General features: G+C 40.4%; 1 protein-coding gene across 1 annotated transcript in view; it reads right to left on the reverse strand.

Annotated features, from left to right (window-relative positions):
* Positions 1-3,620: 3,620 nt before the first annotated feature.
* galnt16 (UDP-N-acetyl-alpha-D-galactosamine:polypeptide N-acetylgalactosaminyltransferase 16) overlaps positions 3,621-21,503 on the reverse strand; it is a 56,744-nt gene continuing 38,861 nt past the window's right edge. Inside the window, exons 10-15 of the mRNA XM_084096248.1 lie at positions 20,857-20,983; positions 20,675-20,767; positions 17,323-17,406; positions 17,054-17,177; positions 14,828-14,944; positions 3,621-4,810 (exon numbers count right to left, since the gene is read on the reverse strand). Coding sequence (XP_083952374.1) covers positions 4,667-4,810; positions 14,828-14,944; positions 17,054-17,177; positions 17,323-17,406; positions 20,675-20,767; positions 20,857-20,983 — 689 coding nt within the window. The 3' untranslated portion in view covers positions 3,621-4,666. The remainder of the gene's footprint in view (positions 4,811-14,827; positions 14,945-17,053; positions 17,178-17,322; positions 17,407-20,674; positions 20,768-20,856; positions 20,984-21,503) is intronic.

The following is a 21,503-nucleotide window of genomic DNA, read 5'->3' on the forward strand; positions in this document are numbered from 1 at the left end:
CCCCACCAATACGGCATATTTACAATAGCCTTTCTGCTGTAATTATGATAAAGTTGCTTGTTTTCAAACTTTTTTTTATTGATATATTAAATTAATTAACATGATTAATTTAATATAATAGATTGCAATTTCAGAAGTTATATTCTGTAGAACCCTATGCTGTGCTTTTCAATAAAAAATATAGATAATAGTTAACAGGTTTTAATTTACAGTATCAACATTTGAATGGATCAAAAAAAGTTCATCAAAGTTTCCTAAGACAAGAACGGGTATTGTTCAGAATTCATGTATAACTTTGATGAAAGGTTTTGATAAACTTCAAATGTTGACTACTGTAAGTTAGACATATATTATTGTAATGTAGCCTATTAATAATAATTTGTTGAAATACTTGACTTTTCACAACTATCAATTACTTCTGTTATAAAACTGTTAACTGTTTCACAGACAAGGCTTACGCCTAGTTCATTATTGAGCTGATTCAACTGAAAGCAACTTGCACTTATATATCTTAAAATATATCAGTGCCATTGGTTCATCTCAAGATGCACACCATTCATTTTTCTATAAGGCATATTTATAAAAGCTGCTTAAATGTCCTAGTTGAACTAAGGTCTAATCCTGTCTGTGAAACCAGGCCGATATTGTATTTCCAACAATGTTGTCTGACATTATAAATCTATATTTATTTCACTCTTCTTTCACAGTAAATCTCCAATTTGGAATATTATATTCTTGTTCTCAAGCAAACCATTGTAATACACAGGAGTAAAAATGAAATGAGTAAAAGCTGCAATAGATTCCAAAATCAGCCAATTCAGATACAATAAAAATGCAAGAATTGGCTGATACAGCCATACATATTGTGCGTGGCTGTGCAATAGCACTACTCAAATCAAATCATCTAGACTTGCAAGAACAACAGTTAAAACCACAATGCAATGTTTTGAATCAGCAACACACAAAAGCATTGCACACAGCTCTTTTAAAAGAAGATGTGGCAATATAGCACAACTGTTCTTCAGAAATGCCCAGCGTGTTTGGAAGGCCCTCTTGGACGGCAGGTGTAGCTGTGAGCGAGGGATGGGATCACACCGAGGAATGTGAGGAATGACAGAGCTGTCGATCCGGTTAGTTATCTCTCTCCACTCACCTGTGTGTGTTCTCAGGTCATTCACTGCCTTGAATCTTTCATGAAAAGACGAGGTAAGGAACACAATGTTGATTCGCTCGTGACGTCAGTCCTGCAAGTGTGCACATACATCCAAGCACATGATAGTGAGGAGCATTTGATCCAAAAGGTCACAGTGTTGACCTTTAAATACCAGAAACCATCAACAAGCAGTGACCGGTAGGAAGAACTGTAGGGAAGGTTTCTGTTTACTGACTGACATGTTTACTGGACAATAAGTAGCATAAATATATGAATACATTTATTTTTTTTATTTTTTTTACTGATGTTTCACTATGTTTCTGCTATTAAAGAAAAAACCTTCAGGTTACAAGTCCGACTCTCTAACATTAGGCCACAACGCCACTCAAATGAGTGTGGCTTCCTAAAGTGTTTGTAATTTGTTCTATAAATGTCTGAACATGAAAGTTGAATCTGTTTATGTAAGTTAAATCTATGTGTGTATCTGTGATGATGGCCTGACACCTTGTGGTCGCTTCAGGAGACTACAGTCAGCAAGTGAATCAATGAAGTAGCCTTGGTCACATATACATCATATATATATATCTTTACATCATTTTACAAAAAATATTTTTTCAGTTTTGAGTGTTTCATAAATTTTGGTCCTAGCAAAAGACAAGCTTATTCAAAAATAAGTGAAATTTGCAATTTAGGTGCTCGGGTCATTTTAAATGTTAATCAATCATTTTTCAATCATTGTTTAATTTTTTTTTTTAAATAATACAACTAATATTTTTATAAGAAAAAAAAATGTAAATTATGCTTATGTGCTCTTTTATCTAAGAGTAAACAGGGAAGCCGTGTGATCTTGAGGAAATAGACATATGTGAAATAGCACATGTATTAAATTCAGCAGGTTCAGATTAAGTTCCAGCTTCATGCAACTATGTGGCAAATTCATGGTGTTTATTTATGGAGGTCAAAGATCTCGATCCCCCACATCATTTTCAACCTAAATATTTTGGGCACTGCATGCAAATCCTGTGTAAAACCACTGTAAACTGTATGTATAAAACTGCATGACTGTTGGAAGAGCTACTACTTTTGTTACATTTCAATTACATATTGTATTATATTTTACAAAATTCAGTGTTTTAAATGTCTATCTCTGCATTCTGTTTCCAATATTGATAACAGTGAAATGTTTGTTTGTGTGTGTGTGCCCTGGTAAACCCTACATTATGGGGGCAAAATGTCCCCACAAAAGGTGGCAATTTCCAAAAACCTTGTCCTTGTTGGGACATTTTTTGGGGGTAAACAGCTCATAAATCATAATAAGTGATGTTTTTCGAAAATGTAAAAATGCAGAAAGTTTTCTGTGATGGGGTTTGGGGAGAGAATATACAGTTTGTACAGTATAAATACAACTATGGAGAGTCACCACAAAGATAGTAAACCAGACGTGTGTGTTAGGGTGGTACTTATCAAGTCCAATTATTTATTTATTTTTGCAAAATGTTAGTGTCTTAACCTCTTAAACTGTTCCTTTTAACTTCAAAATTAGAAATATGCAAAAATGTTGACAAAAAAAAAAAAGATATTTAGAGGTAGCTCAAACATGTGGAAGATTGCCTGTTAAGCTGTGCGGTGTTACTGTGATATGCAAGTAATATTAAAAGTTGCTGCAAATGAACTACATTTTATTGAAATCAGAGCAACACTGACATGACAACAATGACAACAATCTCAAAAAAAGCACAAAGTTTTCAACAATCCCTCATTTCTGATGCTCAGCAGCCAGTGTTGACTTTCTGCAGTCTGGATAGATCCGTCGGTGATCTTCCACCACATGAAGGAGAAACTGCAATTGTTCTTCAGAGTGTGTGAGAGAGCCATTGTATTCTTGAATCAGAGCCACTCCTCTCTCGGCGTGATCATTGACTACTTTCATTGCATGTATGGTTGCCTGTGCCTCCTGATGATCTGCTTGATTCGGCCAAAGTTCCGCGTCAATTTCAAGGAACGTAATGTAATTTTTTAAACCAAAAAATGTGCTCTAAACCATAACCAAGGTGATCATCAATAGAAATATGTATTGATTCCACCAGGAAAGGTAATTCTGCTAAACCGGGTCATGGATGGATTAATTTGGATTTAGTTTCTACAATAAGTAAACTGAGATATGTATCTAAAATACATATTTAGGAATATATGGTGCATTAGATGCTTTTATGGAGATTTTTTTTTTGAATTTTACTAGCCAGGTACAATACCAATTCAAATGATCTGTTTTTACGAAAATCATCAAAATCTCAGAAAGTTTAAAGCTATTGAGCTACCAGTAATTATTATGTTACTGCCATAAAAATTGGCATGCTGTATTTTCTTATAGGAACAATTTGAAGGGTTAAGAGCATGACAATTGGAGACTTTAAAAATAAGGACCACCCTAGTGTGTGTGTGTGTGTGTTTGTTTCTACTGTAGCATACAAAGACAGACTCAAGATTTTTTGGGATTGTTGTCTGTTTTTTGGTGGTAGTCTTTATTCTTCAAACAACATAACTGCTTCCTAGCACATGTTCAAAATGAAAAAATGCTTCAAGTAAATACAAAGTTTCAAAAGGCAAACAAATAAGACAGAGGAAAAAACAGTCTTTGGGCTTTAGATGTTTGCAAATGCCTTTTCATTGTGCTGATGTACAGTACCATGCAGAATAATAGCTCATTAAAAGCGCGTTACACTTCATTTGATTCGACATCTCAATGCTTGTTTGATATAACATTTGGTTATTTCAATGGGTTTAGTGGACCATTCAAGAGCCATTTCTGTCCGTCTTTTTCCAACATCTTCAACGCGGGTCTAGAAAGCCAGCGCGGTACTGCTAATCTTTGACTGTTGTTTAGGATAAACCTCTCAAAGTCGTAAAGTCTTTCTGCCGCTGAACGACAGTTTCCATGGCATATGCAGATTCATCTCAAAGCATTGCTCTTCATCCCAACCTAATACTGAACAAATCAAGCAGAAAACCTTCCACAGCGATGGGGAAAAACAGTTCAGACCTTCATGAGAACAGCTAATGAAGCCTATGCTGCAAAAACCACAGTCTTTGTGGGAATGAGGGAATATACAGGTCATGGGTCTGAAATGTAGTAAAAGGCATTTATATACACATCTATTCTCTGGTGTTTGAGACCTTAACACAACATTCAAAAGATGTCATAAAGCACTCCTGTCAACTGACAAAACCATGCCGTGTGACTGAGAACACCAGAACACTGGACAGTGAAAGCTCTGAGCGCAGGCATTCAGGCTTCGGTTTGGCAGGCAAAATGTTGCTTTTCCCTCTTTAGCCACTCCACGATGAAGATATGAGGTCAGATGTTTTGGACATGGTCATGTTGGATTCGTTTGAGATCAGCACCTTCAACTAAAACAGTGTGCAAACGTTTTCCTCTGGCTCCTACGGCACCTCGAGCTCAGCAACCTTACGAAACTCCTCCCCTTTCCCCGCCCTCTCTGTGAGCTCCGCGAGTCAGGTGACCAGCTGCGGCTCCCAGGATTGGCTGGCCACCAGGGGGCGGCACTGTGTGATGACCGGTGGGCCTGAAGGAGGCTGGCTATCCAGACACAAGCCACTGATCATGTGCTGCAATGCCGGCCCTCGGGGCTTCCATTTCTACAAGAGAAACAGAAAAAGTGGAGACAGGTTGATTACATTTATACTGAACCAGTAAACACACACACACACACACACACAGACGGTACCTTCCACAAGTGAAGTACAGAATACACTACAAAAATATAAGTTCTTTATTGGCATCAATGGTTCAATGAAGAACCTTTAACATCCATGGAGCCTTTCCATTCAACAAAAGGTTCTTTATAATGGAAACAGGTTCTTTAGATTATTAAAATGTTCTTCACACTAAGGAAAAAATGGTTATTTTAAGATCTGCTAAGCATAAGGAAATTCAATTGACCAAAACGTTGCTTATTAAAATATTTTTGCGATGATGGAAACTTGGGTAGTGTGCATGATTTCTATTTTTCAAGAACTGAAAGATGCTTTGGGGAATCAAAAGCGGTTCTTCTATTGCACATGTGACATGTATTTTGATTTAGTTTTCATTGTGTTTTGGTAATGTTTTCCCTGTGCCTGTTTGCCTGTTTGACCTATGGTACATTTACACGACAACGATATGCTTAAAACGGAGAAGTTTTTCCATTGAGTTTTCCGCGTACAGACGACACCATTGTCAAAACGATCCCAATTGACACAGATCCACGAAAAGGACTAAAAACGCTGTATTCTGCTGCCAGGCCAGTAGATGGCGATGACACTATGAAACCCGTTTTCAAAAGTTTGCGTTTTCAGACACCTAAAACTCAGTTGTCGTGTACATGAACGGCCAAAACACATAAAACGTTTTACGTTTTTAGTTGAAAACGGTGCCTTGTAAACAGCCCCTTAGTTTTCATTGTGTGTTGGTTATGTTTTCCCTGTGCCTGTTTGCATGTTCGACCTTGTTTCACAGTGTGTTTGATTAATGATCCTGTTCACCTGTTGTCTTATTAATTAACTCAATAGCTCTTTTGACACCATTTTCAACTAAAAACGTATAACTTTTTATGCGTTTTGGCCATTTGTTACCACGACAACAGCGTTTTGGGTGGCTGAAAACGCAAGTTTTTGAAAACGGTCTCCGTGTAAACAACAAAAATGCGAATCTCTGAAGACAATGACGTCATGCACATGCGTATTACGTGTTCAGTCTATAGTGTTTCATCGCCATCTAATGGCCTGGCAGCAGAATACAGGGTTTTTAGTTGTTTGGTTTTTAGTTGTTTGGTTAGTTATTTAGTTTTTGAGTTTTTTGTCGTTTTCACGGATCCATGTGAATGGGGATCGTTTTGACAATGGTGTCGTCTGTACGCGGAAAACTCAAAGGAAAGACTTCTCCATTTTAAGCACATCGTTGTTGTGTAAACGTGTCTTCATTCAGTTCTGTGATCAGTGTTGTCAATGTTATAGTGGTTGTGAAGTCTGTTTCCCTGAGTGTTCCTGTGTATTTTTGGATTAAAGACTGTTTAGTTGGAATATTCCTGTCGTGCGCTTCCTCGTTGCAGCTCATGAACACAACGATCAGTGAAAGAAGAAGTTTTACTTTCAGAAAAGGTTAACGTCACCTCAGAAGGTCAAACTAAATTTATTTTTATTTTGTTTGCAAATTTTTGCAACCCTGTTACCGAAATTTGGGACGTGTCTAATTTTGTGTGAATTTTTTATTTTCAAGCAAGAAATATTCAACAAACATCAAAGCGAGCTAGTTTGGGACCAAACGTTTGTTTACGGTATTGATACATTTATGTTTTACATAAATTAAGGACAACAAATAGTTGAAATTTGCTTGTGGAAAACATGCATGTTTGCTATTCACAATATTATTTCTAGCACAAGGATTGAAGAATTTCTTATAATCTTTAAGTAATTATCTTATTATTCTTTAGTATAGTACATCTGCTTTGTGTAGTATGTGGATTTTCTATTTGCATGGAATAACCTGGATAACCTACAACATTTATCAAAAGCATGATATGCTGCAATCGGCAATACACTGAAACTTGTGAACCGAAGGTATTATCAACTATGATTTTTAACCTCTCCATCTTCACTGTTTGAACATTTTTACACAAATTAAGATATCCAATAACTGGACAGTCTTTGCAGAACGTAGTGAGGTTATGTGACATAAATGTAGCATAGATTACAACGGTTTGAAATTGTTCTCTTTGTATAATGTTTTACATACTATTTTCACATAATAATAGGCGGTACATTATATGCAGTTGAATTCTGAACTGTAACAAATGATACAGGAATTAGCATGACTGTAAAATATCATATTTAAATAAACAGACAGAGGAAGACAATATGAAACACATCTTTCTAAAAATGTTGCAAAGCAGTCTTGCAATGAAATGAAAGCAGCAAAATGTTTTAGCCAAGGGCATGACACATTGCGTGTGACTGGTTCAGAGAGAGGTCAGTGATTTTGAATTCAGAAGGCTTGATATACTATAATATCCTGTGTGTGTGTGTGTGTGTGTGTTTGCTGTCTGCATGGCAGGTTTCATTCAGGAGAGCAATGATCTCAGTGCTGAGTAGCTCTGTTCCAAAACCCTAATGATCCAGCTTTCCGACTATTGCCTATAGGCAGCATCCTCACTGAAATTAAACTTATTGGGCCCTATTTTAACGATCTAAGCTCATGGTCTAAAGCGCAGGGCGCAAGTGCACTTAGGGTGTGTCCAAATCCACTGTTGCTAGTTAAACGACGGGAAAAATGGTCTGCGTGCGCGGCGCATGGTCTAAAAGGGTTGTCCCTATTCTCTTAATGAGTAACGGGTGTGTTTTGGGCTTTACGTGCAATAAACCAATCAGAGTCTCATCTCCCATTCCCTTTAAATGCCAATTGCGCTCGCGCCATGGCGGATTCGCTATTTCCATGGCGGAATTTGCAAGCGGAAAAACTGAACGCGTCTCCAGAGCGCAAACGGATCTGCTCGTGCGAGAGGTAAAAGCTCAAGCAGACCATCCACGGGACAAGCCGGATTCCACCATATCTTTATGCACACAATATTATTCTTTAAAACTGTAATCCTTTTATTTTTAATATTTGGCATGTTTGTGTGCTGCTGCGTGTCCCTGTGTGTTTAATAAGCAGAGTGTACACACGTTGTGGACCCGCCTATAGGTGAATATTACTAACGCGCTCTTTAAATAACAAAACATTGACTTTAGACCAGGTTTCAGTTGGTCAATAGCTTTGTCTATTTCAGTTGCCTCAAAATAGCAACGTGCCAACAATGCGTCTGAACACACCTCGTTTTCAGACCAGCAGCCCATGGGCGCAAATGCATTTTGCTATTTAAACAACGTGGTGCAGGACGTGAAAACGAAGGTTAGGTGTCGCCCAGCCCGCAGCTCTACATACAGACACAGAGCGCGAACGGGACAGAGCAAAGCCAAGGCTGGGTCTGCCTCCTTCAGGGGCAGCGCTTGCAGGTTCACTGCCTGGTCCCTGAAGGGAGTGGTAGGAACCTTGGGCACATAGCCAGGCTTCAAGTACAACATGGTTGTCACCCGGCCCAAACTCTAGGCACGATTCGTTGACTGAAAATGCCTGCAGGTCCCCTACCCTCTTGACAGAGGCCAGTGCAACCAGCAGCAAAGTCTTCATGGAGAGAAGCTTTAAGTCTGCTGATTGCAAAGGCTCAAAGGGAGCATCCTGAAGTGCTCGAAGCACCAGGGAAAGGTCCCAAGAGGGTATGGAGGGGGGTCGAGGAGGATTTAACCGTCTCGCCCCCCAAGGAAGCTGACGACCAGGTCGTGCTTTCCTACTGTTTTGCCATCTATGTGGTTGTGATATGCTGAAATAGCAGCAGCATGTACTTTGAAGGTGGAGGGAGACAGCCTTCGCCCAACCCTTGCTGCAAGAAGGAAAGCATCGAACATCTTCGAGGGTCCTCTCGGCGAGAAGAACACCACTCGACGAACAGGTTCCACTTCAAGACGTACACACGTCTCATAGACGGCGCCTGTGCTGAAGTGATGGTGTAAAGTACCTCTGGGGGTAAGTCACCTAGAACCTCCGTGTCCCGTCCAGGAACCACACATGGAGTTTCCAGAGGTCTGGACGCGGGTGCCATAGGGTGCCCCATCTCTGAGTCAGAAGGTCCTACTTCAGAGGAATGGGCCAGGGAGGGACTGTCACGAGGAGCATGACTTCTGGGAACCAGGTCCGGTGGGCCAAGAGGGAGCCACCAGAAGGACCTGCTCCTCGTCCTCTCTGACCATGCACAGAGTCTGTGCAAGTAGGCTCATTCTCCCGCACAGCTCGTGATAGCTTGTCGGCCACACGGTTGAGCACACTGGGGACATACATGGCGCAAAGCGACCTCAGATGCTTCCGACTCCGCGAGGAGATGGCGGGCTAGTTGTGACATGCGACGGGAGTGTAGACCAACTTGACGGTTGATGTATGCAACGGTCGCAGTGTTGTCCGTACGGACCAGCACGTCACTGCCCTGTAGCGGCCTCAGAGCGAGACGTACTGCTAGCAACTCGAGGCAGTTGATGTGCCAATGCAGTTGGGGGCCCATCCACACCCCTGACACTGCATGCCCCTTGTGCGTGGCACCCCAGCCAGTGGAAGAGGCATCTGTGAACACTACAGCATGCCTGGACACCTGTTCCAAGGGCACTCCTGCCCGTAGGAACGAGGGGTCTGACCACGGGCTGAAGGTCTGGCGGCACGCCGCGTGATGCCACGCCCATCTCGGGACTCGGCCGTGAAGCCAGTGCTGAAGCGGTCTCATATGGAGCAGTCCAAGCAGGATTACCGCTGCTGCTGCTGCCACATGCCCCAGGAGCCTCTGAAAATATTTCAGTGGGACCGCCGTCCTGCCTTTGAACATGTTCAAGCAGTTCAGCACCGACTGAGCACTTGTGAGCTGTGACCTCGGTGCACCTCTGTGAGCTGGCTTCCTGTGCGACCGAATCCAACTCCATACCGAGAAAAGAGATCCTCTGCACGGGGGAGAGTTTGCTCTTTTCCCAGTTGACCTGAAGACCCAACTGGCTGAGGTGCCTCAGCACAAGGTCCCTGTGTTCGCATGATCGAGAACTGATCTCGAGAGTGTGCTAGTATGAGCCAGTCGTCAAGATAGTTGAGGATGTGAACGCCCTGTTCTCTCATGGGAACAAGGGCCCCCTCCGTGACTTTCGTGAAGACACAGAGAGACAGGGACAGCCCGAAGGGCAGGACCTTGTACTGATATGCTCGACCCTCGAACGCAAAGCGCAGAAACGGCCTGTGTCGAGGAAGAATCGAGACATGAAAGTACGCGTCCTTCAGGTCGATCGCTGCAAACCAATCTCGGGGACGGATACATTCGAAAATGCGTCTCTGTGTGAGCATTTTGAACGGTAGCTTGTGGAGACTCCAATTCAAAACTCGCAGGTCCAAGATCGGTCGTAACCCACCGCCTTTCTTGAGTACAATGAAGTAGGGACTGTAGTACCCTGACCTCATATCGGCTGGAGGGACCGGCTCTATCGCGTCCTTCGCCCATGAGGGCTGTGATCTCCGCCCGCAAGACCTGGGCATTGGCTGCTCTCACTGTAGTGGAGTGGATGGCCCGAAACTTGGGGGGACGCCGAGCGAACTGAATCGCATAGCCGAGCCTGATGGTCTGAATGAGCCAGCGAGACGGACTGGGGAGCGCTAACCAGGCTCGTAGAGACCGTACAGCGGGACCAAAGGGATCATAGGTGTACCCACAGTGGGGCAGCAAGGTGGAACGCAGGGACGTGGCTCGGGAGGCTGTCTCTGAGAAGTGTGCTGGTTCCACGGGGCAGGAGGCACAGGAGGCAACTTGGATGCGTTCTCGAACTGCAAGCTGCTGCCCGCTGGCGATAGAAGAGGCGGATGAGAGTGGTGAGGATTCTCTCCTGCCACTGCTCTCCGGGCCCTCTTCGACCCAGAGATGGAAGAAACTGCTCTTTTATTGAAAATTTTGGTACTGTATCGCTCGCAACAGATTGGAGAGGTCCCATAGAGAGCTCGCTCGTCTTTGTAACACTCTTGTAGAGAACACAGGCATCGAAGTGCTTGGCTCCGAAGCAAAAAGCTGATGCAAATGACTTGCATGCCAGTGTGCATTGGCTCGTTTAGTTTCACTCAAAGTAGATTGGCCTCTCTAGCGACATTCCTATTTGTCGGTCATGACGTATGCCGAGAGTGACTGACTGATAGGGAACAAATGATACAGGAATTAGCATGACTGTAAAATATCATATTTAAATAGACAGAGGAAGACAATATGAAACACATCTTTCTAAAAATGCTGCAAAGCAGTCTTGCAATGAAATGAAAGCAGCAAAATGTTTTAGCCAAGGGCATGACACATTGCGTGTGACTGGTTTAGAAATAGGTCAGTGAGTTTGAATTCAGAAGGCTTGATATACTATAATATCCTGTGTGTGTGTGTGTGTGTGTTTGTGTGTGTGTGTGTGTGTTTGCTGGCAGCATGGCAGGTTTCATTCAGGAGAGCAATGATCTCAGTGCTGAGTAGCTCTGTTCCAAACCCTAGTGATCCAGCTTTCCGACTATTGCCTATAGGCAGCATCCTCACTGAAATTAAACTTATTGGGCCCTATTTTAACGATCTAAGCACATGGTCTAAAGTGCAGGGCGCAAGTGCACTTAGGGCGTGTCCGAATCCACTTTTGATATTTTAACAACGGGAAAAATGGTCGGTCAAATATTTTTAATATTTGCCATGTTTGTGTGCTGCTGCGTGTCCCTGTGTGTAAGCAGCACTGACTTTAGACCAGGTTTCAGTTGGTCAATGGCGCAGTCTATTTTAGTTGCCTCAAAATAGCAACGCGCCAACAATGCATCTGAACACACTTCTTTTTCAGACCAGCAGCCCATGGGCGCAAATGCATTTTGCTATTTAAACAACGTGGCGCAGGACGTGAAAATGAAAACTGCATCGGGCTGAAACTAGCAAAAAACACTTGCATTGCGCCTGGTGCTGCATTGCTCCGTTTGTATGATAGGGCCCATTGTCACAATCCTCAGTCACCAGACCAGTCACCACAGCACACTACATTTCCCATAATCCCTCCTAGATCACACCTGCACACACTCATCTAATCATCACACCTGTTTGTATTCATTTCATTATCTCTGTGTATTTAGTCTTTGGATGTCGGTTGTTGTTTGTGTATGCTATGCACACTGTTATGCCTGTCTGCCTTTTTGTTTTTATTAAATCACGTTTATATTTGTATCCGGTCTTCATTCGTCTTCTTCATCCTCATCCTGTGACACTTATAACTGATTGTAGACACTCTACATATTCAGCCACTTCAAGCCAAATAAACAATGCTCAAAACAAAGGCCACTGTTATTTTAGTATCATTGATATACTATTGATATATATTAATAGTGATTTAGATTTAGATTTAGTTTAAGTTAACGATAATATCCCTGCTTTACTGTTGATATGAAAAATCGGGTACATTTAGCAATATAGTGTATGAATTATGTACAGTATATGATGTATATTGCATGTTATGATGAACTATATGCCTTTCTCCACTGCGTTTCTAAGGATGTTGATTTTTAGAGTCAGCTGAGATAGCGAACAGGAACATGGTTTGTGTAACATTAGCAACACATTATTAGCTGTTTGATAACATAGTCAAGCAAAATGCTAATCATACCAATTACAGTTATGTTTCCAATGTTGTAGAGAGCGATATATAAAACCAGGGCTTAATATTAACACCCACTAAATGCGTGTGTATTTCAGCAGTGGTGTGTAACACAGTCATTCCTACTAGACACTTTGGCGGGTTGAACATTATATATAATATATACATTTTTCAACTGTGGTCTTTTAAAAGGCATCTGAAAAAATAAACCAAGTGCAATGTAGTGTTGTCAAAAATATAGATTTTTCGCTACATATCAATCCTGAAATATCTGAAACACGATAGATATGAACAGATACACGATACCAGCTGTTCTTTCTCTCTCTTTCATCTCTCCGACAGCGAGTGACACACAAACCCGTCTCTCCTCAGTCACTCGTTTCATTTGATCCTGATGAATATTGTTGGTGTGACAGGGCTTGAATTTCGGCGTGGGATTGTGCATAATTTTACTCAGTCCTGCAGATTTTGTTCTCACACTCAAAGTGCAGCACATAAAACCGCCTCTCAGTACTAAAATTAGTTATTTTTTGCTGCTTACTGCGCTTAAACAGTCAAATACACACAAAATAATGTCTAAATGCCGGTCTTGGCGAGTATTTACATTAACACAATCAGTTATGTTTTAAGTTTAAGTAATGTTTTAACATAAACAGTTGAGAAAGAAAATGCATGTGTAACAGTATGTTTGATCCATGCATCAGGTCTTAAAGTGACGGCAGCCTAATATAATGAGCAAATACAATTGCCAAATTATGGCAGTTTTTTCCAACGGTATCAATGTCAAAATTGTGGCCAGTGAAAATGCTGACTGCAGAGTGCAGACCTTTTTCATGCACAAACAACAACATTACACACTAAAAACAAAAAAATAATAAACCTTTTTTAAATCATTTCACTGAGCTTGATGTAGTGGCCAAAACAAGGTATCTACATTTTGGGACAAAGTAAGCAGATCAGTAAGGTTTTGAATAGAGAAATGCACAACAATTACTTACAAAATATATAACAAAAATCTATATTTTTTTATAATGGCAATCATATGGAGAGATGTAGCAGAGTAAAGAAAATCTTCTCTATATGGAATTTGATCTGTTTGTGAGGCATGTTCAGACTTTAGGAGATATCACAAATGAGGCGAACATGAATGAGTGGACAGGGGTAGAGGTCAGTCTGATGAAAGATGGAGAAGAAAAACGAAAAAGATTAAAGCCAAACCAGCTAAGCCAGCTTAGCTTGTGAGTGGAACCATATGCAGTGGGCTTATGGGAAGATATGTGTCTGTTGTGTTTGAGATTGATGGCAGAAGATTTATATACAAAGAGAAAAAGAAAATATGCAGCTATTATGACTGAAAGAATGAGAGGATTTTAGGACAAAGAGGAATAACGCTGAACATAACAGAACAGAAAATCACTTAAACGCTTAAAGGGGGGGGTGAAATGCTCATTTTCACTCAATCTCCTGTTAATCTTGAGTACCTATAGAGTAGTATTGCATCCTTCATATCTCCAAAAAGTCTTTAGTTTAGTCTTTAGTATATATTTATAAAAGAAAGATAGGCTGTACCGAGTCTTTCCGGAAAAAAACGAGCGGCTGGAGGCGGGCCGTGTGGGCGGAGCTAAAGCTGTGCTAACGCGCCGAGCTAACAACACACAGAGACATTTGAAGCAGTTTTACTCACCGCCCGGTTCCAACGCACGACCGCGAACCTTTATCATTGTGACTGCTCGATCCTTAAGCATTAGACGATCTGCAAATCCGTCGATCTGGGCTTTGTTTATAAAACAAGCATCTTCGAAATGCAGGGAACAAACAAAAACACTTGCACAACTCCGTTGATGCTCTGTAAAAATAAACTCCATCCACTGGTCCCTTAATGCTGTTTTTTTTTTTGTAATCTGTGCAGGGTTGTCTTGCCCTGGCAACCAAAAACACACTTTGGTGACATTTCGCTCTCTCGCTCTGGTCAGTGAATGTCTCTGCTCTGGTCTACGTGTGCGCGCGCGCTCTTCCGTGAGAAGTGCCCTTAGGACCCATATAAGGAAATTCCGCCACATCTGACGTCACACATGCCCATACTTGAAAAAAACTTTCCGAAACTTGTGACAAACCGGAAGGAGTATTTTTGGAACCAAAATACTCCTTCAAACGTACAACTTAATTTTTGTAACTTTGTCCATGTTTAGCATGGGAATCCAACTCTTTAACAGTGTAAAAAACTCAGTATGCATGAAATAGCATTTCACCCCCCCTTTAAATTTACATAACTTCCACAGAGAACACTAGTGCTGTCCGAGAGCTAATAGTCTTCTGAAACACGCAGACATCAAACTTGCATATGATTCATTCTCAGTGGGTCATCAAAACTGGAACTGCCCATCTGTCAGATACATGTACACCCACCTGTCTGGACTCTTTGGTGTTGCAGGGTTCCAGTCTGACCTTTGACCCTGCAGTAAAGGCTGTGATGGTCAAACACTGGTCATGCTGACGGATCTGTGGTTCAATCAGGGTCCACTTCTAAAAAAAAAAAAAAAGATACAGACAAATTATTGGGTGAGTAATGCACGTGTAGAGTTATATAAGTTACACACTCATCGGCCACTTTATCAGGTAAACCTGTTCAACAGCTTGTTAACGCAAATATGTAATCAGCCAATCACATGGCAGCAACTCAATGCATGTGGACATGGGGCGTTTCTCAATACTCATTATGCAAAGTTCGGACTTGCCAAGTTCGACTAAGGGGATCTCAGTTATCAGTGTATATTTTAGGCAACAATAAATTGAAAAATGTTATAAATCGCCTCTTTTCGTTTTCATTTGACTACCCTGTAGTCAATAATTTTACCCTTAAAACTCTTCTTAGATTACCAAAATTACGTATTTAAAAGTTTTTTCCTTGAATTTTTTTTTCATGTACCGGTAACTCTACAATGTAATGTAATGTAACTCTACACCCTTGCCTCATTTAATATACATGGTTCTATGAATAAGCAAATGAGCCCCGCCTCCACTCACACAGCTCAGAGATCCACTCGTTGACGACACACGTTGACCTAGGGTGCGTTTCCCGTACAATGACGTAACTCGCTGCTTAACTACCACAGTACGATGCATCGTTGAAGAAATCAACTAGCTAGTCACGACTGTTTCCCGAAACCGTATTGTCGCAAATTGGTCGTTCAACCACGTTGGTTTATGATGTCACACACGTGCTGGAGTAATAACGTCTTTTAATGAATCTGTTTGAGATCGACTTAACGCTAGATGTTTTGATATAAATTAAACACATGGCATCTGAGGACTATTTCTCATTTTTCTCAGTTATTTTTATTTATTACCAGATTCGGTCATTGGCTCGTTCTTACGCACTAGCGCACATTCGCTCATGCGCACTCTTCAAAAACGGTGCTTTAAATCTCTTGACAAACTAAAAGATGTAAATGACATTTCTATGTATTCTAAATAAAAGATATAGATTGCCCTGAATGTCAGTGTGCTTATTTTGCTCAAGATCAGGATTTATTGAGTCCACATGTCATGCAAACAAGAAACTCTGCTTCTAACCACAGGTCGAGAGCTGTCGTCGTTCCAAACACACAACTTTGCGATGCTGTTTGCGAATGTTCGTTGGAACGATGGTTTCGGGAAACACCGACTCGTTGAACTGTGCTGATAACGACGAAACTTGCGAACATAGTTGGCTAACGATGCTTTCGGGAAACGCACCCCTGATTGGTTACAAGGTAGTTTGTGACGTCAGAAAAGCCAACGATTTACTTTAAATAGCCTAAATATATAAAGTTCTGTCATGACAACTCTCAGAGAGATTGGCATGTTAATGGATATGGCAATGTTAATGTATTTGTTATTGGCTAAATAGATCTGCTACGCTGCTGCTGCTGCACATGTAACAAACATGAATAACCCCATGGCAGATCTATACAGGTGGAGCTGGGGAAGAGGAGGGTTTCTGAAAGCGCTGCAGACTGATAACAGCAACACTACCGGTATAAATGTTAAGCTGCAGCTTATTGGCCGCTGATGCAACAACAACCAATCAGCTGTGCTATGATAATGACATAATTGCTATCAAATGACTATCAGCCTGCACCATCTACAGTTTCATGCCAGGACTAGGTATTTATGAAACTTCACTTTGCCTGCAGCCAAAACGATTTGCCAGGGAACAAATTATAGATTCATGAGACCAAAAATCGTTAGATATAGCCTACACAAGACAAATTATATCTCATGTTTAACCACTACAGAGACATCGGAGCCAGCGGCAAACGTTGAAGGACTAGCCTAGGTAAGGCTTGGTTAATGAGCGCAAGTCCACAAGAATACAAGTACAGACAAGAACGCATATTGAGGAACGGTCATGGTCAAGAATATCTGCTGAAGTTCAAACTGAGCATCAGAATGGGGAAGAAAGGTGATTTAAGTGACTTTAAACGTGGCATGGTTGTTGGTGACAGGTAGGCTGGTCTAAATGGAAAAACACCTAACATTTTTACAGGAAAAACCAAACTATTTTGAAAACAAAAATGCCATGGCTCCTGATGTATTACTGAAAATAATGTCAAGTTAGTAACTGCTACTTTCAGTCAGTTAAAGCTTCACCTGTGAGGCAGGTATGCTCGGTGTGGTCTTACACTCAGCCAAACCCAGACTGTCTGTGCCGTGGCTCTCCAGACACAACCCATCCTGCTTCAGGAGACTGTACACCTCCTCCTGCTCTGGGATTCTGACAAACACAAGCAACAACGACAAAACACGTTCAGAACAGGGACCTGAGAGGGTTAAATGGCATTTCACTCCAAATACAAAAAGTCCAGGCTTTGTCTGGCAGCCCATCAGAGCCCAGACACAGTCCAGTGAACGCGACTCACTTGAGTTCAGGGTACACATTCTCCAGATACCAGCGGAAAGAGTTACAGTTCAGCTTCCGTCGCAGTGCAAGCCGATCTGCAATACTGTGTAGAGAGACAGAAGCGCTTTAAAGGAATAGTTCTCCTAGAAATGAAAAAAATCATCATCTAACTCGCCCACAAGTTGCTCCAGAAAGTTCACAGAGAGTAGAGGGTGTCACCAGGGGGTGTCAAGATCCAATAATTACCATAAAATAGTCTGTACTACTTGTGCACAGTATCGATCATGCAATATTGTGTGAGAATAGTGTGTGAGAAACATAGCCACTGAAAATCTAATAAGTTTAAAATAAAATTGAGTTTTGTTGGTATAAACCTTTGTGAAAAAGAAGTGCACTTTAGCATACTTTAAAAAATATATAATATACTTTTAAAGAAGTTTTAACTAAATATAATGTTTTCAAACACTTAATTGTGTGTTATTTAAAACTAAATGAAAATGTATTATATATTTAATTTACATTAAATGTAATTATTTGAACTTAAGAGTGTTTTTTGACATATTTAAGTAGATCTTAAGTACATCTTTATGTAATTTGAAATATGCTAAATGTACTTGGCAAGCATTTATGGTAAACTAAAATATGAAACTTATTCAAATGTCATGTATGTAAAAATATATATGCAATTAAACATTTGTAATGATAAAGGTAAATATATATTACCTTTAAATGTAATATTAAATAATACACTACAGTTAAAATTATAATCATTTACTTTACTTGTGCTTCAACAGTCATGAAAGTGTGCTCTCATTAAGTACACTTAAGTGTCTTTTATTTCATTAATATTATATTATCTGCAAGTACTGCTTTTTGAAACTATACTTAAGATTTGAAGCACACTACAAGTGCACATTCAATACAATTAAGTGCACTTTTTTTTCACAAGGGAATTTATGTATTTAGGTTGATTCAGTGATGTTATATAATATTTTTCACTTGAATAAAACCATTTAATATAGACGTTAGCCATTAGGGACTGTTCGTTATTTATTTAAGGGGCCACCGGAGGAGTTTTGAGATCTGTTGTCAAAAAAGACATGACCCTCCCTTCGCCAGCAATAAATTTTTCTACGACCCTCCAAAATGATTGTGAAAAAAGGCATGACCCTCCCCGATAATGTATTGATTAGCCTATAAGCCTTTAATTATAAAGCCTATAATTCTACTGGTTTGCGCGTGGCAAAGATGTTCAGATAGCCATTGTTTGTTTGTTTTTTAAACCATAAACTCTTGCTTTCTCATCTTACTAGGGCTGTAACGATAGACCAAACCTACGATTCGGTTCGTATAACAATTTTTGATTTTAGATTTGAAAAAAAAAATCATGTTTTTGGTGCTGATGCGGTGTGACTCGTTCAACATGTGGGTGGCGCTGCAAATAAAGCATCTAAAAGCTGTCACAAAGAACCGGCAAAAGTAATGATTATTAATATGTCAAATATAGCTAGGAGACATTTTTAATTGTTTATTAATAAACAAGTGTTTTCTGTGTCTACTGCAAAGATGAAGTTGACGATGCGTCGCGATCTTCTCATAACGCGCCATAGAGAAATGCACATTTCATAAGCAGAAAGCTGTCTGTTTTCTTTAGTTTTGAATTGTTCTGTTTAAAAGTAGACATTTCAAGCTTTCTATATATTTCTCCGGTCTGTGAGGCAAGTAGCATAGCCTACCTTACGCTGAGTTTCGGTTCATTTATGAGACAAGAGTCCAGTTCACTCGCCCGCGCCTCCGTGTCATGATTATCTATTTTCTACTATATTTAGACTACTTCTTATTTATTAAATCCAGATGAAACATTGATTAAAAGTAAGATAAAATTAATAAAAAAAACGAAATTCACTTTAAAGAAAGGCTTTGTGCTTTCTGTTTGAGGTCTCTGTGACATTTTTAAAGTCGCTTCAGAGCAGTCATGCCCTTAATGGAGAACTGTCACGTCCGTAACATTTTTTTTTTTTTTTCACATAAATGCGAACACGAAAAATAAAATAAAAATAATATAATATTTTATGTTCTGTGGAGGCCGATCTTTATTCATCCGGTGGGTATATATCTTTGGTTTGCACAGTGTAATTTATAGAATTACTAAAAAATATTTTGCCACATGTGTATTTCACTCATATTAAATATAAAACGCATGTGTAGTAGACTGATATTTTTCTAATGTCTTGACTCCTTTCAGACGTTTCAAAATATTGGTATTAAATGCATTTTCTGAGAATTTTTATTTTAAGTTTTGACTGCAAATGTCACGTCCATAACACTGGAATTGCACAATTTTAACGAATTTATCCTCAACTAGTTTTTGTGGTGTAGGTCTATGTATTTTATGTTAACTTAAATAATACTAATAGTAATTTAAAGATGTGGAAGCCCTACATCTTACACATCGTGGAAACAAAATAAGAATGGAGACTAAAATATGGTAGTATCGCGCTACAGCACACATTCTATCAGCTGCAGATCTGGCGCCTCAGTCTCAATACTGTTAAATTCGACGTACGTTCACATCACATGTTAATGCAGCGGTAGAGTTACACTCAAAGGACACTGTGCACTTAACAAAAGTTCATTATTTTCTCGTGCTTTAAAGCTTTGCCGGGTAAACATTTCTTTGGCATTCTGTTCTGACATGATGCACTTTTTCTAAGCGCGAACTGAAGTGCGCGCGCACTGTCAAACAGCGCCAAACTGGATTTTTGTTGGGTCAGACCCATCTGATATCGAAGGGGGGCTGATAACACGAGATCGATGGAATAAATGGAAAAAAAATAGCACCAAACAAGCAACTTTGAAATGTTGCTGTTTTAATGAATATAAAAGTTGGGTGACCCTCCCCCCTAGACTAAAAAAATTTGGATGACCCTCCCCTCAACAAAGAATAAAAAGACATGACCCTCCCCTATTTTCCTCCGGTGGCCCCTTCCATAAATACCGAACGGTCCCTTACAGGTTACCTTTTTTTTTTCAGTGTACGTTGTTTGGTGTTTGATTTTTAAAACTGGCATGACACATCTTGACAAGCCAAGTTTAAGTACTTACTTAAAGTACTTTTATGGAGCCTGATGGTCAGTTTTATTGTATGTAGCAGCGTGAACATCCTGCTAAACATCTCTTTTGTGTTACACAGTCTGGACTGACATGAGGGCGAGTGAACAACAACAGAGACTTCATTTTGGATGTGACTATTCCTTCAGAATCAGAGGTAAATATAATCAGGACAATCTCATAAAACGGCCTTTCACCAGCTCACCATAACTAGATCTACATAAAAGCACAGTGTATAAAAGTTATCAGAGATGTCTGACCTCCCAAAGGCCTTTCCCTGCGCTGAAGGTCTTGCAGCGTAGTAATACTGTTTATACTCATCCATCCAGACCTCAGCCGCTCTCCGCGTGTTCCTACAACACACACAGACAATGTAACAGCGCTTCACTCATACACTTCGTCGTAAAGCACATGATTACAGCTTACATAAAGGCCAATTTACTTAATGTAGGTGAGTGCATTGCCCTCTGGGAAGTCATAGGGATGGCGTTTCCTAAAGACGTGTCCCACGCGACTGCAGGGCAGGATCTCAAGACTGCCGCCACACATCCACACTCTGAACGACAGCTCTACAACATCAGACAAAAAAAAAAAAAGATTATGGAAATTATTTCGTTTATGCAAGAATGAAACATTAAAAATATGGTTACAAATGTTTTGAAATAGGAAAACCAATGCTATAAAGCGATAAAAAACAATACAGGCTTCCCTGAAAATCAAACTCTTTGTTCTAGGCAGCCACGCTGCTGTGAGCAAGTAAGATATGCTAATGCTGTACAATATAGCGTACATAAATTACCCACAGCAGACCCATGCAGGTGGAGCTGGGGAGGGAGGAGGGTTTCTGAAACCGCACTGCACCTGCTATAGCAAATACTGACCAAGTATTTGAAGGTTGAGCAGCGAGCTCATTGGCTATGATACAGCAGGAACCAATCAGCTTTGCCCAATAGATAACGATGTGATTGCAAGCAGATTGAGTTAAGGACCAATCAGCCTGCACCATCTAGAGTTTCATGACAGGACTTTGTATTTGTCCAAATTCCTCTCCTTATAGCTCTTCATTAAACTCAAAACATGTTCTGATGG

Source organism: Abramis brama, assembly GCF_963993115.1.
Source record: "Abramis brama genome assembly, chromosome: 21".
Taxonomy (NCBI): domain Eukaryota; kingdom Metazoa; phylum Chordata; class Actinopteri; order Cypriniformes; family Leuciscidae; genus Abramis; species Abramis brama.